Source organism: Gobio gobio (genome assembly GCF_949357685.1).
Source record: "Gobio gobio genome assembly, chromosome: 13".
In the NCBI taxonomy this organism is placed as follows: Eukaryota; Metazoa; Chordata; class Actinopteri; order Cypriniformes; family Gobionidae; genus Gobio; species Gobio gobio.
This window is the reverse complement of record NC_137106.1, coordinates 3,487,235-3,506,106: the sequence shown is the minus strand read 5'-3', so window position 1 is coordinate 3,506,106 and position 18,872 is coordinate 3,487,235. Positions and strand designations below refer to the sequence as shown.

The 18,872-nt window shown below is 40.3% G+C and overlaps 1 protein-coding gene across 1 annotated transcript; it reads right to left on the bottom strand.

The window, feature by feature from the left end:
* Window positions 1-460: 460 nt before the first annotated feature.
* LOC307136297 (adhesion G protein-coupled receptor L3-like) lies at window positions 461-18,275 on the bottom strand. The gene is made up of 17 exons (XM_079833193.1): window positions 18,200-18,275; window positions 18,042-18,121; window positions 17,824-17,892; window positions 17,623-17,697; window positions 17,378-17,521; window positions 17,052-17,126; window positions 10,025-10,099; window positions 9,724-9,910; window positions 9,487-9,649; window positions 9,268-9,408; window positions 9,044-9,166; window positions 8,930-8,966; window positions 8,497-8,597; window positions 8,157-8,284; window positions 7,773-8,038; window positions 7,333-7,423; window positions 461-1,415 (listed from the first exon to the last, which is right to left on the bottom strand). Coding segments are annotated over exons 1-17 (1,818 nt in total). The 5' UTR covers window positions 18,202-18,275; the 3' UTR covers window positions 461-1,354.
* Between the last annotated feature and the right edge of the window lie 597 nt (window positions 18,276-18,872).

Below are 18,872 nucleotides of genomic sequence, written 5' to 3'. Positions count from 1 at the left end.
TTATTTAAGATCATCATTCAAGTGATTTTTTTCATAAAAAAAATAATTTTAATGAGCCAATTTAAGACATAGTTAAGTATTTGTGCAGTAAATAGGTAAAAAACTACCAAATACCCACAGAAACACAGCATAAATGTATAGTTGAGAAGTATATAAAACAAATGATATATAGTTTTCCATGTAAAAAAATTATACTTCCTTATGCAATCGCTCTGTAAAAGTCTGGGGTCTATCTGACCCCAAGGGACTCAAACGTAAACCCTACTTGAGGGACGATTAAGGGTTAAAAGCAAATATCTCCCTTTGCTTTAAACTTTGAACGTTGTAACTTTGCAGATGTTGTTTATGCTCAAACAGCAACATTACACACTAGCTAAAGCTAGAAAAGTGAAATCGTGGTTTACCACCCCTTTAACATGAATGATCAAGGTATAATATATTAATTTTTTTTTTATATTTAAAACTTACAATAAACAGTTTGCCATTTTTTTATTAAAAGAAAACAAAATGGAAGAAACGGTTAAAACTGAATACAATCATTCTGCTCAAACGGTTGAATCTAATCTAATCTATAGAACAATTTTTAAAACATTTATTTGCTCCTTTTGTGTTTTGCATTTACTTGTATTTTTACTTAAAAATACTTAAGTACATTTCATATGGAAAAACTTAAGTACAGTAAATATCACATACTTTAAAACTTTTACTCAAGTAATATTCTACACAGTGACTGTAACTTCTACCAAAATCATTTTCTGGCAAGATCTATAATTTTACTCAATTATGGCTTTTGAGTTCTTTATCCACCACTGCCCACAATAAGAAACATATATAGTAGCCTACTATTGATATATTTATATGTAGAAAGACTAAATCATAATATTGAATATAATGTACTGTATAAAAGAAGCAATATCATTTGTTTAGGTGTCAGAAATACAACTAATAGCCTACATCAAGAATGAAACGATGTTCATTGCACAATTCAAACATCCAAAATTCAGTCAAACAATATATATTTCATAACAAGGGTTACAATTACCCTGAACTTACATATATGAGAAAATATACAACTTGTAAAGAATGTGTTAAAATATCTTAACTTATGATCCCACTTATGAACCCATTATGAGTTATATCCCCTCACCGTACAGCATATTAGATGCATATTATTATTAAACACACATATTAAACTGTACAGCATATTAATCACGACTAATATTCTGACCTTCTACTGTTGACTTATCAGCTGAGAGACAACATTCTGTCTTAATTCGGCTCATTATAAACATTTTCCATGGCATTAATTCTGGATTGAACGATGGTTGTGGTGGAGTTGGACTTTTCTGGATCATCAGAGAAATGACCTTCTACATCTTTGTGAATGTAGTAGTAATACAGGAAGAGGAAAAACCCTGAAGAAAAAAAAAACTGAAAATTATTTCTACTAATTCTGCCACCCTCAAATAATGGCGGCTTCTGCTCCCGGGCATAGTGAAAATGATAATTTCTCATATAAAGTCAGACCGCGACATTCAAAAGTGTGGGAGTACTTTAAACAGAAGCCGAGTAAAGCTGTGCTTGGTTCGCTCTGTAACGGCGGTTTCACACTGCACGCGGTGGCAGAGCAGAAGCTGTGCGCGTGGAGAGCGGGAGCCGTGCGCGCCCGTCGGGCTTTCAGACTGCCAATGTTCGTCTCGCGCAGCTGAACCGTGGCATGTGTATTGCAAATACAGACGAATATTGTCCATTCTGTCACATTTTCTGGTGTTCTTCTCCGACCCCAGTACGTCTCGTGCTTTTATTTATTATGGACAGCATATATCTGCTTCAAATGCGACCGGATTCCCCTCTGTCCCAAACACATATGCATAATAACATGCTGTATATAGGAAGTTTACATGATTAAAGTAACATTAAAGTTAAGATATGCCTCTAGTTTTAATCATTTAAACGTGTCTTTGAAGTTTGAGCAAAAACTTCTGGCAGCTTTAGTCGTTGTTTATGCACATGTATATCTTCAAAATAGACGACTACTTATACATTAACACTATCTGAAAGCTCCTGTATGTGAACCTTTTGCAGATAAATACAAGTACATTTTCGTTTACTATTGACAAATCAATAAGTAAATCATACTCAACTATTATAGTAAACAACATTTCCTAATTATGCCTACTCTGTTTACATTTTATGATGAATAGTATCATTAGTTATACATAATGTTTAAAATGCTTCTTGTGTTCATATATTTCATTATAAAATGGCTTAAGTACACTACCCTTCCTGAAATAGAATTAATATTGTCATCATTCATTGATTTCATGTTAAAATAATATACAAATTCACTACCATCTTTGAAATACAATCATCGAAAAGAAAGAATCATCAGATGAATCTGGAAAAATAATCGTTAGATTAGTCGACTAATCGGAAAAAATAATCATTAGATTAATCGACTAATCGAATATATATATAGATCTGTAATCCAGCACCTACAATTAGAAGAATAAAATATAATTAAGACAATCAGAGGACACTTAAAGTGCCTCAATTATGCTTTTTCAGATGTTACCTTTCATGTAGAGTGTAATAGAGCTGTTTGTGAAAGTAAAATTTCATAGATCAAATTGCAGATAAATGGTGTTTTTGTCTCCTAAAAGAAAGCGATTCTGAACTGCCTGAAAAGCGTCATCAGTAATTCCAGTCTCACTTCCTGCCAGAGTATGTGAACGGAGGGGAGCGGCAACAATTTCTCCTCCACGCTCTAAGCGTTCAATAATCACTCCGCTCCAGCTCCGCTCCGGGTTCACAATTTCCCGTTCCACGCTCCTGTCCTCGCTCCCTGATGTCATAAAAAAAGATCCGTCTTCGCGGCTTTGCGGCTATACAATGCATCCGGAAAGTATCCACGGCGATTTACTTTTTCCACATTTTATGTTACAGCCTTCTTCCAAATTGGATTAAATTCATTATTTTCCTCAAAATTCCTCAAACAATACCCCATAATGACAATGTAAACGAAGTTTGTTTGAAATCTTTGCAAATGTGTTAAAACTAAAAAACCACATGTACACAAGTATTCACAGCCTTTGCCATGACACTTTGAGTTCAGGTGCATCCTGTTTTCACTGATCATCCTTGATATGTTGCTACAACTTGATTGTAGTCCACCTGTGGAAAATTCAGTTGATTAGACATAATTTTGAAAGGCACATCTGTCTGTATAAGGTCCCACAGTTAACAGTGCATGAGCACAAACCAAGCCATGAAGGCCAAGGAATTGTCTGTTGACCTCTGAGACATGGCTGTACACCGACACTCTCCATCCAACCTGAGGAGCTTGAGAGGTCCTGCAAAGAAGAATGGGAGAAACTGGCCAAAAATAGGTGTGCCAAGCTTTTAGCATTAAACTCAAAATGACTTGAGACTGTGAATACTTACTTGTGATTTTTCTTTGTTGTTTTATTTTTAATACATTTGCAAAGATTTCAAACTATCTTCTTTCATGTTGTCATTATGGGGTATTGTTTTGAGGAATTATTGAGGAAAATAATTAATTGAATCCATTTTGGAATAAAGCTGTAACATGTGGAAATAAAATGTGGACAAAATAAATCGCTGTGAATAATTTCTTTATGCAGTGTTCTATGACCTTGGATGCATGTGAACCTTTTGTAGGAGACTCCAAAACAACATTAGGATCTTCATTAATTCATATATTTGTGACATCAGAACATCTCGGTTACGTATGTAACCCTCGTTCCCTGAAGGAAGGGAATAGAGACGTTACGTCAGTGACTGACGGAATGGGGGTTTCACTTAGAAGCAGAAAGTAGAAAATGAGCCAATGGTATGGAAAATACCTGGAGTCTGCGGAATTTGCATTGCATTGCATTGCATTGCGTGAGTATATAAGGAGCTGCGAGTGCAATCTCGCATTGTTACCTGCTGAGGTTACGCTGTACTGTCTCAGCGGTACAGCGGTTGTGGCATGGGGACATAACATCTCCGTTCCCTTTCTTCAGGGAGCGAGGGTTACATGCGTAACTGTGATGTTCCCTTTCAGTCAGTAATTCCGAGTTACGTCAGTGACTGATGGAATGGGGGTCCCAATTAGGCATGAAACGGTATGGAAATTTCACATCACAATTATAGTGACCCAAATTACCACAGTTATCAATATTATCACGGTTTTGTTCAAATGAGATGAAAGTGTTCGAAAAGAACTGATGCACATACTGAAAACAAATTTTGTTGTTGGTTATATGTATGTGCATCATACCTGACACCTAGATGAACACTTTACAGTCAGTTTTAAGACTGTAAGTCATTCTCTTCAAATGCTATTGAAGTTAGAAACGTGTATATCAATGTTGTACTTTAGAGACAGTGCCTAAATTTGCGAATATCGCACATCAAGCCAACATTATGCCAGTCATATCAGATGCGCTGTGGTTCTGCTATGTTTGTTTAAAAACTATTTTCGCTGCTGAAATAGAACAAAAACAGTCAACCACCATATGATGAATGAATTTCCTGCGTACATTGCATATTTCCTGCTTTGAGTGCATATTTCAATGAGAGCGCGCTCTGAACAAAACTCTGGCTAATCTGAACGCCTCTGATTATCAGACATTGCATTCATTAACTCAATAGAAACACGTGTGATTGGTTATAATGCACAACGCGATTATAACAGATGGCTTTTGAGAAGACTATAATAAGTTCAACTGCCATAGTGGCTAGTGGGAGTGACTGTAGTACATGCCACAGTCGAAATACACCCGCAAATGGCGAGCCCTGATTATTATCCCTTAAACGCCACCCAAGTCTTGTCTGAACTTGTTCGTTCGTCTTTGGCTCAAACTCATTTTATTATTTCCCAGAAGTAGTTTTGTTATTGAGGTCAAAGTCCACTTGCCTTGCGTTCGTAGATTTGAAGTGTTTCCCCCTATTACAGCGACTTTCTTCTTGCATGTTCTGCAGACAGGGTGATCATCTTCGATTAAGTTTCCCTCGGGACTTTTGTAAAATCAAAAATATGACCACACCTCAGATTAGAAGGCTGAAAAATCTCCCGGCGCTGTCACTGCCTTCTGCCATTTCTTCTCATTCAAAAAACGTTGCGCCGCTCCGCCTGCACCAGACTGACGCTGAATGGACAGGATTTACCGCAAGTTTTCAAAATCGTGATAATCACACACGGCTTTAATGATAATTAAATTTTAAACGATATTACTAACCGTCAGTACATTTTATCGTGGTTTACTGTGAAACCGGTATCATTCCATCCCTACCAATCTAATCTCGCCACAACGGCTGTCTTCCAGCGTCCTGCACTGATTTGAGCACCCTGCCGTGAGATTAGCATGAATGAAGGGCTAGACTCAATGCTGAATACCAAGGTACACTGGGAAGCATATCCCACGTGGAAATATGCAACACAATGCCTGCCCGTAGGGAGGACTTAGGAATAATCATATGACCCAAGTACAGGATGCATATGGAACACTCTGAGATATATGTACCGTGGAAATACACATGTGGGGCTTGCCCAGAGGGGGAACCATGCACATGGAGGCCCTTAGCCTAACACAAGGGCTGACCGATCAGGCATGCACTCTAGTGTCGACATCAACAGTGCTGGAGGAACTCAGGGCTTACTCAGAAACTCACCTTAGTAAACTTAGAAAAAAAACTTAGTTATCCGGTCCGTGGAGTGAAATGGCGCAGCAAGCGATGACACCGAGCCGGTTCCACTACTGGCCACTGGGAGCGAGTACTTGAGAGGACACTGGCTCTACACGGATATTGTAGAATCTGGAGGCCAGCGGCAGGGAAGGGAAAACAAAAGATTCTCCCCTGGTCCTGCTACCATCTCCTGGGAAGAACTGAGCCCTAACTCCAAGCTGGTCATCTCAGGAGCGCTGCTTGGCCTGGCGTTTGGCAGGCTGAGGGGCGGAGATGGGCTGTGCCGCCTTCCTGCAACCTCCTTAGCGCTTCGGCCTGTGTAAAGTCTGCTGCTTGGGCCGAGCGGGAGCTGGAGGAGGGCGGCCTCGGCAGGAAGCAGACTGGATGTGCTTGATCGCCTCACTCTGCTTCTGGGTGGCCAAGAACTGTTGGGCAAAGTCCTCGACCGCACCGCAGAAGAGCCCAGCCTGGGATATGGGGGAGTTGAGGAAACGGGTTCTCTCAGCCTCCCACATATCGGTCAGGTTGAGCCATAAATGGCGTTCCTGGACCACACATGTGGGAACTTCGTTGCCCGTAGGGCAAGGTCAATAGCAGTGTGCAGTTTGTTCATCAGCCCTAGGTAAGTTCTGCCCTCGTGCATGTCCCTGAGCACCTTCGCCTGATGGACTTGAAGGATGACAATGGCATGCATGGTTGAGGCGGCTCTGTAGAATTTTTTTTCTCATGAGAGTGGAAGAGAACCTGCGGGCCTTGGAGGGGTGCTTAGGGTCACCGTGCCAGGTGGAAGCTCTCTGCGGACACAGTTGCATTGCAACAGAGAATTCCACCGGGGGGACCCCAGTGTACCCTTTGGCCAACTCGCCATCAATGGCAGAGAAGGCGGTGGAAGCCGCCGGGCCACGAAAAGTCAAAGGAGACTTCGACGACCTGGTGACCTAGTGACGCGCCGCCCCCAGGAACCAATCGTCCAGCCTTGAGAGCTCGGGAGAGGACAGAGGATGCCACTCGGGCAACTCTGGCACCCCCGAAGGAGACAGCGCAGCCGAATCCTCATCTTCAGAAAACTCAAGCCCGCCTTGTGATGCTGTGAGCGACATGGCATCATCTGGAGCCCCAAATGAAACGCTGGGTCCTCGAGAGGAACCAGGCTCATCCCGAAGCTCCACAGCTTGCGGTGCAGAGGGGGGCATGGCCCGAGGAAGACTCGTCAGGTTGTTCCACCTCATAACACTCGGATCACCCTGGTCACCAGTCAAAGTATTCCCTCGTGAGGAGGAAATAGATTGGGGTGTGGCAGAGGGGACTCTACCTCCATTGAGTCTTGATCTAAGCATCGCAATGTGCCTTCACACCAACACCGCTGGAGAGAGGAACTCGTTGCTCAAATGAAGGCAAAGAGAATCACATAAACACTTCGGCTCCGAAGCAGAAACATGATGCGAGATTGCACTCGTGGCTCCTTATATACCCATTCAGGTGGGCGGAGTTCGCGGAGCAAATTCCACAGACCCATGGTATTTAACATACCATTGGTTCATTTTCTAATACTCGAAGGTGATATGCTTCTAAGCAAAACCCCTATTCTGTCAGTTATTGACGTAACTCGGAGTGACGGACCGAAATTTAACAACTTACATTCGTGTGGTTTTTCCGGACGTTGCGTTTATAATCACTGTTTTATATCCTCCTATTGAAACAACAACCACGACTATCGGAGCCGGAAACGCTGAAAAAAACACAGAATATTTTCATTACTTTAAATAAAATAAACTTTAACTTAAAATATTTTTATTTTATTTATTTTTTTATTTCAGCTACCTTCCAAGGAAACATTTCCTATATTAATTAAATTTAACTTAATGTACTTTAAGTACTAAAATTCATATTGGAGTACCACGTAATGAAGACAAGCTGCTTGAGTAAAGGTCAAAAACATCATAAAAGTATCATGACAGTCGTTCATAAGACTAGTGTGCAGTATATTTTCTTCAGAGTTTACAGTCTGACTTGGTTTTTGTTTAAAAAAGTATTTCTTAAGGCAACAGTATAATAGGTGTTTTGTTCATATAACTCACTCCAGCCAAACACAATGATCTTCCTCATGTAGTTTGTGATGGCGACGTTCTGTCTGATGAGCCATAAGTACATATGAAGAGCCTGAATGAAGAACCAGGTGAATGTAGCCAGCATGGAGTAATGCATGAGCAGCGCTATGAAGACGCACGCAGCCTTGTCTTCTGTGTTGGCCACGCTCTCGTTTGACAAAAAGGAGAAATTCAGGAGAAACAAAGCCACAAACATGTTCATCAAGATCTTCGTCGCCTGGTTTGATTTGGCTTTCCTGTTCAAATATGAAAACAAACTGTATTTGTAAAATGCATTTATGCACCTAGCAGACGCTTTTATCCAAAAGATGAACAAAAGGCTTACAGTAACTGTTATATTTTAAGATACTCTACCGTAAGAGGAAATGCATGAACAGAGCGACGGACAGAAAAAACATGGAGATGCCGCAGCCGATAGAAGAGATGAAGCTCAATGATTCCACATACTGTTCTGTTGTGTTTGGATTTACATCTGGAGGAAACTGAGATCAGAGAAAACACAACAGAAACAACCAATTTCAAACCCTTAGTTATTTGTTAGCAAGAATCAGATCTTTAAATTTTAAATGCATATATCTGTTAAGTTTCTTTAGTCATCTTGTACACGTTCATTAGCATATAGACGTGGACTAATGGACTCTGATATTGAATTCATGGGGTCATGGGGGAATTCATGAAACTCTAAGCTTCTCACCATCAGCACTGCAAAGAACGTCAGATGTGAACACGAGCACTTTATGGTGTTATTGTCAATTATTTCTGTCTCACAGCCAGACGTCGTCCATTCAAGATTTCCTTCAAAGAAAAGAGATCAGCGATTTAAATATATAAAATAAATTGGGTTGGTTTGTGGTTAGGGTGGTTGGGAATCCATAAGAAATTTTCCGGTTTTAATTCTGCCTAATGATTCCATTTCTGATTCCATTTACTATGTTTTTTAAAATAAAAATGTTTCAATTTGTCCATTCTTGTCGTGGAAATCACAATGTCCCTACTACCAAAGCAGCACACAGTGCACCACAACCATTTTTTCGTAAATAAAAGTTATGAGTTGTGCACTGTTTTGGATAAAAAACGTTTCCCAACTCTTTATGGAAACTAATCAATGCAGCCATAACTGAATTTACCTTTGCCATCCCAAGAACTGCAGGACGGCTCACCGACCTGTAAGAACACGTTTGATTATTATTTTGCTTTCACAGTGTCTGGTCATTATAACGAAATAAGATTTACAACAAAACCTTCATTCCCAGATCTTCCTGTGTAATGAACATCTCTATATTGTCGGTAAGGTTGGAGATATTGGCGCCCATCGTTATTCCATAAACCTCATCGTTCAAAACAGTGTAATTTTTAGTTTCATTCTAAATAAGCCATACAAGAATAAAAGCAATCATTAATCAAATATAAACATGGTGAATAACATAGATCAAGAAACATTTGTTAAAGAAATTAAAAACATTACCTTCTTTCCCATGTTTTTGAACCGTAAAATTCCAACAAATGCACTTCCATTGTTTCCCAGTCGTGATTGATCAAACGCTTCACTGGAACTCGTTAAGGACCAGGGAAAGTCTGTGCTCAGGTCACTTTGACAGTCAAGAATCTGTGAAAAGAAGAATTATCATTGATAAATAAAGAGTCTTACTCAAATGGGCATGTGTTTATGTTTCTCATGCCTTACATATATCATGTTCTGCTCTATAGAGTAGCATGCGTCTTCAGTTTCTGTGTTCTCAGCTTGTATTTGGAGAATACCTATAATATCCCCCATCACAATCGCTGAACTGTTTGTGTTGTTTTTTTTCATCTGCTCCACCAGAGACTTCAGTTTGTCCAAGGCAACACTGCAAAAGGGGCTTAATCACTCTAATACAGTTTTTAATTTTAAAAAGTACAATTACAAAAAAAATACACTTACGATGCATTTGAGGGAACAATAAAGCCATCCTTGTCTTCTAGACCAGCATCTGAAGTTAGATTGTAAGTTGTCTTGGGTGGTTTAATACTGGCAGTTTTGTTTGCTTGAATGTAAGGTGTCTTTTCGCAGGTCACACATTTCCATTTAGTCCCGTTTGAACGCAGAATGTATTTGCTTCCTATAATGTCTTCAGCACACATAAATAAAGTCACTTTATATTCTGCTGATATTTATGTATGACATGCAGCAAAAGAAACAACTAATGAAAAAGTATATTATAAATCTTAAGACACAGACTTACCACTGCATGTATCTTTGTCATATGTAGCTTTTTTACACATCTCCTTAGGTTTAACAGTAGGGATTTCTTTACAACCTTGAGAGACCATGACAACATAATAATTAAACAAATTATCAAATAATACTGTAGCTGTATGAAATAAAAGCAATAATACTTCTGCATTGAATAGCCATCAGACAATTGGGAAAGTAATTAAGCATAGAAAACCCAACAGATCGATTAAATATACCGCTGAATCTTTAATGTTGTAGGCCTATTTTTCTACCGGAGGTCCTAGACATCTTGTTCAATTACATGGCATCATGTATTCTATCAAATACCAACAGATAAAATATCAAAACCTGACCGCCTCTACTAGAAATATTATAATGGGCTGTGGTTGGATCTTCCATCAGGACAGTGATCCAAAACAAACATCAAAATCAACATAAAAATGGGTCACAAGAGGAAGTTTCTGCCATGGCCATTTCAGTCCCCTGACTTGAACCCTAGAGAAAACTGAAGAGTCTATCAACATGATGATAATGCAAAAAAAAATTCACAGGATTCTTTGTTCATATTTGCCAAGTGTGCCTATAATTCTGACCAGGATTGTAAATGACCAAGATGGCGGCGCGAGTAGATCGCGAGGCTCAGCGTCTCTCCAGATTCTGCAATTTTGCGGTATTTTTCCTGTTCTTCTCGGGTCTGTTCGCACAGAACAGTTGTGCCTTTACATCGTACACCCGCGCTGAGCTTTTGGATATTGGTTTGCGAATTTCCGACAGTTTTATGGACAATCTACAACTCCTTCCTGAGATCGCTAAGACACCGGTGACTCTGCACTCTACCCGGCCGGGCGGAAGTGCACGCAGACGGCGGCGTGATCGTAAACAAAGGCGGGGGAGACGTGGAGGAACGCGTGCTAAGCTAACGCTTACTCCTCATCGGCTCTCTTTACCCAGCATTTTCCTTGCCAATGTACGGTCGCTAGTGAACAAAATGGAGGAGATTCGACTCAGCATCACACACAGTAAGAAACTTTTGAACTGTAACGTCCTAATATTCACGGAAACCTGGTTAAACAGCGGAATACCGGACACCGCTATCGAGCTAGCGGGACGCCACACACTCCGGGCGGATAGAACATTAGATGGCTCCGGGAAGAGCAGAGGGGGTGGATTGTGCATTTATATTAACAAAGCTTGGTGCACAAACTCTGCTATTGTTGGGAGTCATTGTTCAGCTAACCTGGAGTTTCTCATGGTTAAATGTAGACCGTTTTATCTACCCCGGGAGTTCACCTCCACTATTATCACAGCAGCCTATATTCCACCCGATGCTGATGCCAAGCTTGCTATGAAAGAACTTCACGCAGCCATCAGTAAACAACAGACTGATCACCCGGAAGCTGCGTTTATTGTTGCAGGTGACTTTAATCACTCAAACTTAAAGTCAGTGCTACCCAAGTTTCACCAGCATGTTTCCTGCCACACCAGAGGAAACAAAACCTTAGACCATGTTTACACAAACATGGCCGGAGCTTACGTTGCGACACCCCTCCCCCACCTGGGACAGTCAGACCACCTCTCTTTGTTTCTCAGACCCAAATATTCACCCCTCATCAACCGCGTGAAGCCATCAATGAAAACCATCAAGGTGTGGCCTGCGGGGGCAGACTCCACACTCCAGGAAAGGTTTCTAAACACAGACTGGAGTATGTTTGCTTCTCAAGCCACCAGTGGCGCTCACACGGACATTGACTCCTACACCTCCTCAGTATTGGATCATATCAATACCACCATCGACAGTGTTACAACCCAGAAACAGATCACCACATACCCAAATCAGAAGCCTTGGATGAACAGGGAAGTACGACTCCTGCTGAAGTCACGCAATACTGCCTTCAGATCAGGAGATGCACAAGCCTACAGCGCATCCAGGGCAAACCTGAAGAGGGGCATCAAAAAGGCCAAGCACTGCTACAAGCTTAAGATTGAGGGTCACTTTTCCAACTCTGACCCTCGACGCATGTGGCAGGGCATCCAGGCCATCAGTGACTACAAACCCCCCCACTCCACCCCCGCAGCCACTGATGTCAACTTCCTGAATGAGCTAAATTACTTTTATGCTCGTTTTGAAAGAGACAACAGAGAAACTGCCACCAAGCTCAAACCCTCAGCTGACCACCCACCAATCACACTCTCCTCCACAGATGTCTGCAAGGCACTGAGCCGGATCAGCGCGCACAAGGCTGCTGGACCAGACAACATCCCTGGACGTGTGCTCAGGGCATGTGCGGAGCAGCTCGCTGGGGTTTTTACAGACATTTTCAACCTGTCTCTCGCCCAAGCAGCTGTACCATCATGCTTTAAACGCACTTCCATTGTGCCAGTGCCGAAACACTCCAGCCCGAGGTGCCCTAATGACTACCGCCCTGTAGCACTCACACCCATCGTCATGAAGTGCTTTGAGCGGCTGGTCCTGGAACACCTAAAAGACTCTATACCATCCACATTGGACTCACACCAGTTTGCCTACCGCAGCAATAGGAGCACAGAGGATGCCGTTTCCATGGCACTGCACTCTGTGCTCACCCATCTGGACAGTAAAAACACTTATGCACGCATGCTGTTTGTTGACTTCAGCTCAGCATTCAACACTGTCATCCCATCCAAGTTAATTGCCAAACTTGGAGACCTGGGCATCAACACTTCAATGTGCAACTGGATTTTGGACTTCCTAACTGACAGACCCCAGAATGTTCGATCAGGATCCACCTGCTCCACATCCATCACTCTTAACACTGGTGTACCACAGGGCTGTGTGCTAAGTCCGTTTCTCTACTCCCTCTTCACCGCCGACTGCAAGCCTGTGTATGGATCTAATTCTATCGTCAAGTTTGCGGACGACACTACGGTGATTGGTCTCATCAGCAACAACGATGAGACTGCCTACAGGGAGGAGATCCAGCACCTGGCCACATGGTGCGCTGATAATAACCTGCTCCTCAACACCACCAAAACGAAGGAGCTCATTGTGGACTTCAGGAAGGAGTCAAGAGGCACACACGACACCATCCACATAAATGGAATGGCTGTTGAACGTGTCTCCAGTTTCAAGTTCCTGGGGACCCACATCTCGGCGGACATGTCGTGGACGACCAACACCTCCAGCCTGGTCAAGAAGGCTCACCAGCGCCTCTTCTTCCTGAGGACACTGAGGAAGAATCAGCTCTCCTCGGCTATCCTGGTGAACTTCTACCGCTGCGCAATAGAAAGCATCCTGACCAACTGTGTGGCAGTATGGTATGGGAGCTGCTCTGTTGCGGAGCGCAAGGCACTGCAGCGGGTGGTGAAAACTGCCCAGCGCATCACAGGGACTCCACTGCCTGCCATCGAGCACATCCAGAGGAAACGCTGCCTGCATCGAGCTCGCAGCATCCTCAAGGACTCCTCTCACCCAGCCCACAGACTGTTTTCTCTCCTGCCCTCCGGCAGGCGTTTCAGGATCCACCGGACCAGGACCAGCAGACTAAAGAACAGTTTTTTCCCCAGAGCTGTCTCTTTATTGAACTCAAACCCCCGTTGATCCACTTCCCTCATAAACTGATAACTCTCCTACCTCACATCTGCCTTCACTTTGTTATTTGCACTACCGATTGTTTATTACAGTAACAACTGTTTACTTATGCATTCTGCACCACCATTCCGTAACTGGATTATGCTCATCTGCACTGCCGACTGTATTTACAGTAACAATGTTTACATTTGCATTTTGCACCGTACTTCTAACTGGAATATGCAACCACTTTCCACTGCACTTTTACACTTTCTTTCGGATAGCTCTGTCCATAATTTATTGTACTAACTTAATCCACTGCTATATTCCTCATATTAGCCTAACATATTATTGTATACCTCTAACTGTAAAATTCTGTTCAAGTAATAACCGTCTGTATATTTATTCATAGTACATAGTCACCTGTAAATTCTGTTTATAGTAATAGCCATCTGTATATTATATTCATAGTACATATTCACCTGTAAATTCTGTTTATAGTAATAGCCATCTGTATATTTATTCATAGTACATATTCACCTTTAAATTCTGTTTATAGTAATAGCCATCTGTATATTTATTCACTGTATATATTCATCTGTAAATTCAGTTCTACTTATAGTAATAACCATCTCTCTACTTATACATATTTATATATATTCAGAACATTTTTATGTCCTGCACTTACGCAACCATTGTATATATCCTGCACTTGCTGCTATTGCACTTCTGGTTAGACCTAAACTGCATTTCGTTGCCTTGTACTTGTACTTGTGTAATGACAATAAAGTTGAATCTAATCTAATCTAATCTAATCTAAACTGTTAGTTGTGCTTCGGCACAGTTAAGATTCTTTTTAATATAGAATTAAAAAGATCTCTTTGCACCGAAAGAGAACTTCCGCTGCTCAATGTTTTTCTCAAAGGAAAAAGATGCCTTAGCCCACAAATGGACCTCTCTGCACCTTTATGCCTTCCCCAGAACCAGCCATGGATCCTGGGGATGGTTCAGCTGCTATCAGCCGCCCTATGGCCAATCCCATTGAGGTAGAACCTCCTTTCCCATGCCGGAGGGACAATTTGGCATCCCCAATTGTGGAGCCTCCATCTATGGCCCCTCGACGGAAACATTCACGTCTTACCCGGGAGGTCATAAACACGATCTCTGAGGCGAGGGCAACTTCTACTAGGAGCCCAAAAATAGTATATTGGTCTATAATGGTCAGCCCGGAATATAGATCCTAAATCTTACAAGATCACATCGATACTCTCATTCCTTCTCATACCTGGGAGGTCATAAACATGATCTCTGAGGTGAGGGTGCCTTTTACCAACCGCTTTGCAGTCAAAGATCACAGACGGCCCCAGATTACTGTCGTTCAACATTCACTGCTCATTAAAACAGCACACTCTAACTTCATTATGCACAAACTCAGTATCATAATGGATATAATTTTAAAGCATAGAATCTCAGCTTTCCAATGCATCTATCCTTTTTTAATAAATTTAAAACGAGCGCTGAGTTATTCATCTAAACCGGAGTGTACCACCCGCGGGCGCCCCCTAGCTGCTATATAACATAAATAGCCATATTCTTCAAAACTGCACTGATCAACACAGAATCTGTGAGGAATATCTCGTGATCGGCGCAACGGATTATGTTGATTTTTGACTCATTTTAATCGGGAGCATCAACTGTAAGTACTGATGTGCCATTTTCAACGATCTGAGCATTTTTCATGAAGTTACAGGCGTAAACGTGACTTTAAAGCTACTGTTTATTAGCGTATATGTGCTTCTGTCAAGCTATACTGTGTAATAATTCCATAAGTGATAACTTATGATCTGAGTGACGGATTATGGTGTCCTTGATCTCTTTTTAATCGTGAGAATCTGCTGTAAATAAGGATGTGTCATGTTTAACGGTCAGAGAACGTTTCACGAAGTTAGAAGCATAAGCGCGACGTTAGTGCAACAATAGCTTATTTAGAGTATGTGCGCCTGTTAGGTTGTAATGTTCTAATTCCATAAGTGATAACTTATGATCCAATTGACGGATTATGGTGTCCTTGGTCTCTTTTTAATCGTGAGAATCTGCTGTACATAAGGATGTGTCATGTTTAATGGTCGGAGAATGTTTCATGAAGTTACAAGCATAAGCGCGACTTTAGTGCAAAAATAGCATGTGCTCCTGTCAGGTTGCATGTACATAACTCCATAAGTGATAACTTATGATTCTAGTGAAGGATTATGGTGTCCTTGGTCTCTTTTTAATCGTAAGAATCTGCTGTAAATAACGATGTGTCATGTTTAACGATCGGTTACAAGTTACAAGCATAAACGCGACTTTAGAACAACGATAGCATGTTTACTGTATATTATACTCTTATTTTTGTACTCCGCTCATGTGCTTCTGTGCTGTTTTTTGTGTGTCATACTTCAACGAGGAATATCTATAGATCTCAAAGACATATTATGTTGACTCTTTTTAACCTTGAGAATCTGCTGTAAATAATGTGCCATTTTCCACGTTTCATGAAGTTACAAGTGAAAAACGCCACGTGAATGCTGCATCAGTATCTTATTTACATATGGGTCTTGCATTATTTAACTTACAAAAACTCGCTAAAAGTTTAGTTAAAGCCCAAAACAATTAGGCTTGTTGTATTCTGCTCCATGAGACCTTTCAAATTACATATGACACATGACTATCTGAGCTGTATGATGCGATTGACACATTGCAGAACATAATAATAATAATTCACCCCCCCCCCTCCATAAATTATGATTTGTAAATTATGACAGCTAGATGGCGCCTGCGGGCGGTACACTGCGTTTTAGATGAATAACTCAGCGCTCGTTTAGAATATCCCAAAATGGATAGTTGCATTGTAAAGCTGAGATTCTAAGCTTTACAATTATACCTATTTTAGTAGGTATAATTTTATACACCCCCCCCCCCCCCATCATCCTGTAATGGGAAGGCTATAATTGGAATGTGTGGTATTGATCAGAAAGTGCTCCTAAATGTTTGTCTGTGAATTTGGAAGAAAAATGTTAGCGTAGAGCCCTGGCTAACAAGCTAACAAGGGGGCAGTGGTAAATTATCAAGGGAACACACGAGAATAACCAAGACTCACCTGGGGAGACTAATTAACATTAAAAACTACAAAGAAGTACAAAACATGGCACAAGAAATAACAGAAATAACACAAAGGTCCTCACACAAGAGACAGGCTGAGATCATGACACTTGTTATGGTTATTTCATTTGTTTGTATATCTCTATTTATTTGCATTCCTCAGTCCTGTTTGTATCCCTAACCTAACTTTGTTAGTGACATCTGTATATTACTCTTCAGGCCTTGGTATGCGTATTGCGCTTTGTTATGGATTTGTATTTGAATCTGTTCCTCTAACCTATCTTTGTAAAGTAACCATTGGTTTTTGGTAAGGCGCTATATAAATTAAAAGTGGACAAAATCTTACCTTTGTTTGGGTTTCGAGTTGAGGTGCAGACAGTGGCGCAGAGTTGGTTGTTACATTTGCATGTCTCCGGGTGTGCTAATAATACAACAAAAGCAAATCCAGCAAAATTATAAATCTCATTAAATATGACTAGTCTAAAATAGTCACACCTAACAGACCTAAGACAAACTGTTTGAATTGAATTTTGGTTTGCATTGATTGACCAACAGTGGTAACATCATCATCACTGATAACAATGATCAATTAGGACAGCACTGATTTCTGAAAAATGCATTTGTACTTATGATTTGTCTGTGTGTGTTCATTTAATTTAGGATGACACGCACCTGATTTTATGATTTGACATTTCAAATAATTTGGTAAAAACCACAGCTCTATGTCTTTACACGACTCATTCAGGATTATTTCATAATCCCCCCCATTATTTGTTATTTTGAAACTGCTCATTTTGTCTTTTTTTCTGCACTTTCCTGGAAACAAGGGAGAATATTTGATCATTATAAAAAAAATACTTTCTGAAGAGTTTTGAACTTTCAAACAGTTAAAAGATAAAATACACACATGTTCTTACCTACAAATTTTTTTTGCATTGTGCAAAAATTATTTATCACTGTATCACAAGCTGGTGGACATAACCGTATAATACCTGTAATAATAAAATAAATCAAAATAGTGAGTTTGGAACTTGATCTGTCAGTCGTCACAAGAACATTCAGCTAATAAATGTACAGTATTCCTACAGTCACGTTAGCCGTGTATATTTCACATCTACCTGATTTACTTGATTCCCAGAAACATGAATCTGTCAAATTGTCACCAACTATAATTTTTTTTGAGTAGCCTGCACAAAGACAACATTAAAACGCTATTATGTAATAATGTATAACAATGATAATTTATAACAATGACACATTTACAGTCATAATGTTGTTTTAAACAAAATCATATAATGTGATTTGGTTTTTATTTAAATTTTTTAAAGTGACATACTTATCTGGCCTGAAGCACAATAGACGATCATCAGCCACAGCAAATTCTGCTTTTGCCGAGACATAATTCCCGAAAACAGCCTGATAGAGACACAAGAGTTTGATTTAATTTTCTACAGATATTGGTAATAAATCTTAAATCTTAAAGCATTTTCTTACATTCTTGAGATGAAAGTCCACAGTCCAAGGGGAGAGAGAGAGTTTCATCCGTTCACATATGAAGCAGTATGATTATGATCCACAGCTCACGCCACTGGAACAATGACATACGGTTCATTTGCATACATGAAAAACATGTTTATTTGTGCTTTTACTGTGAATTTCAGTGTTCATTTACATTCAGGTCCAGTTGTCACATTTGTTCACAGAGAACTATGCAAGTGTAATTATAATTAATAATAGTAGAAACAATTCCAATGAACGCATAACCTTTATTAGTGGTTATTAGACAAAATTTAGATTATTTTGCTATAGTTGTATTCCCATACAGAAAATGTTTTAATACTATTCATATAAAAAAAAAAACAATACCTTTATATGTTGTTTATAAAGTTTGTCTTTCTTTCAATAAAGTACACTTATATGTTGATATTTTGTTACTTGATGAATGATATTCACATATTTACACGTTTGACTGATTTGAATAAATGTTTTTGGAGCCACTAAAAGTCCATCATGATTAAGAAATGTTATCTTCATTATAATCACATGAGAGGCTGTCAGAGATATAAAATATTAAATAATGCAGGAGTCATTCGCTGATTCTGACACAGGGTTTGCGTGTCTTGCATTTTCAGTAACCAAATATGTTCCATATGCGTGGGTGTGAAAT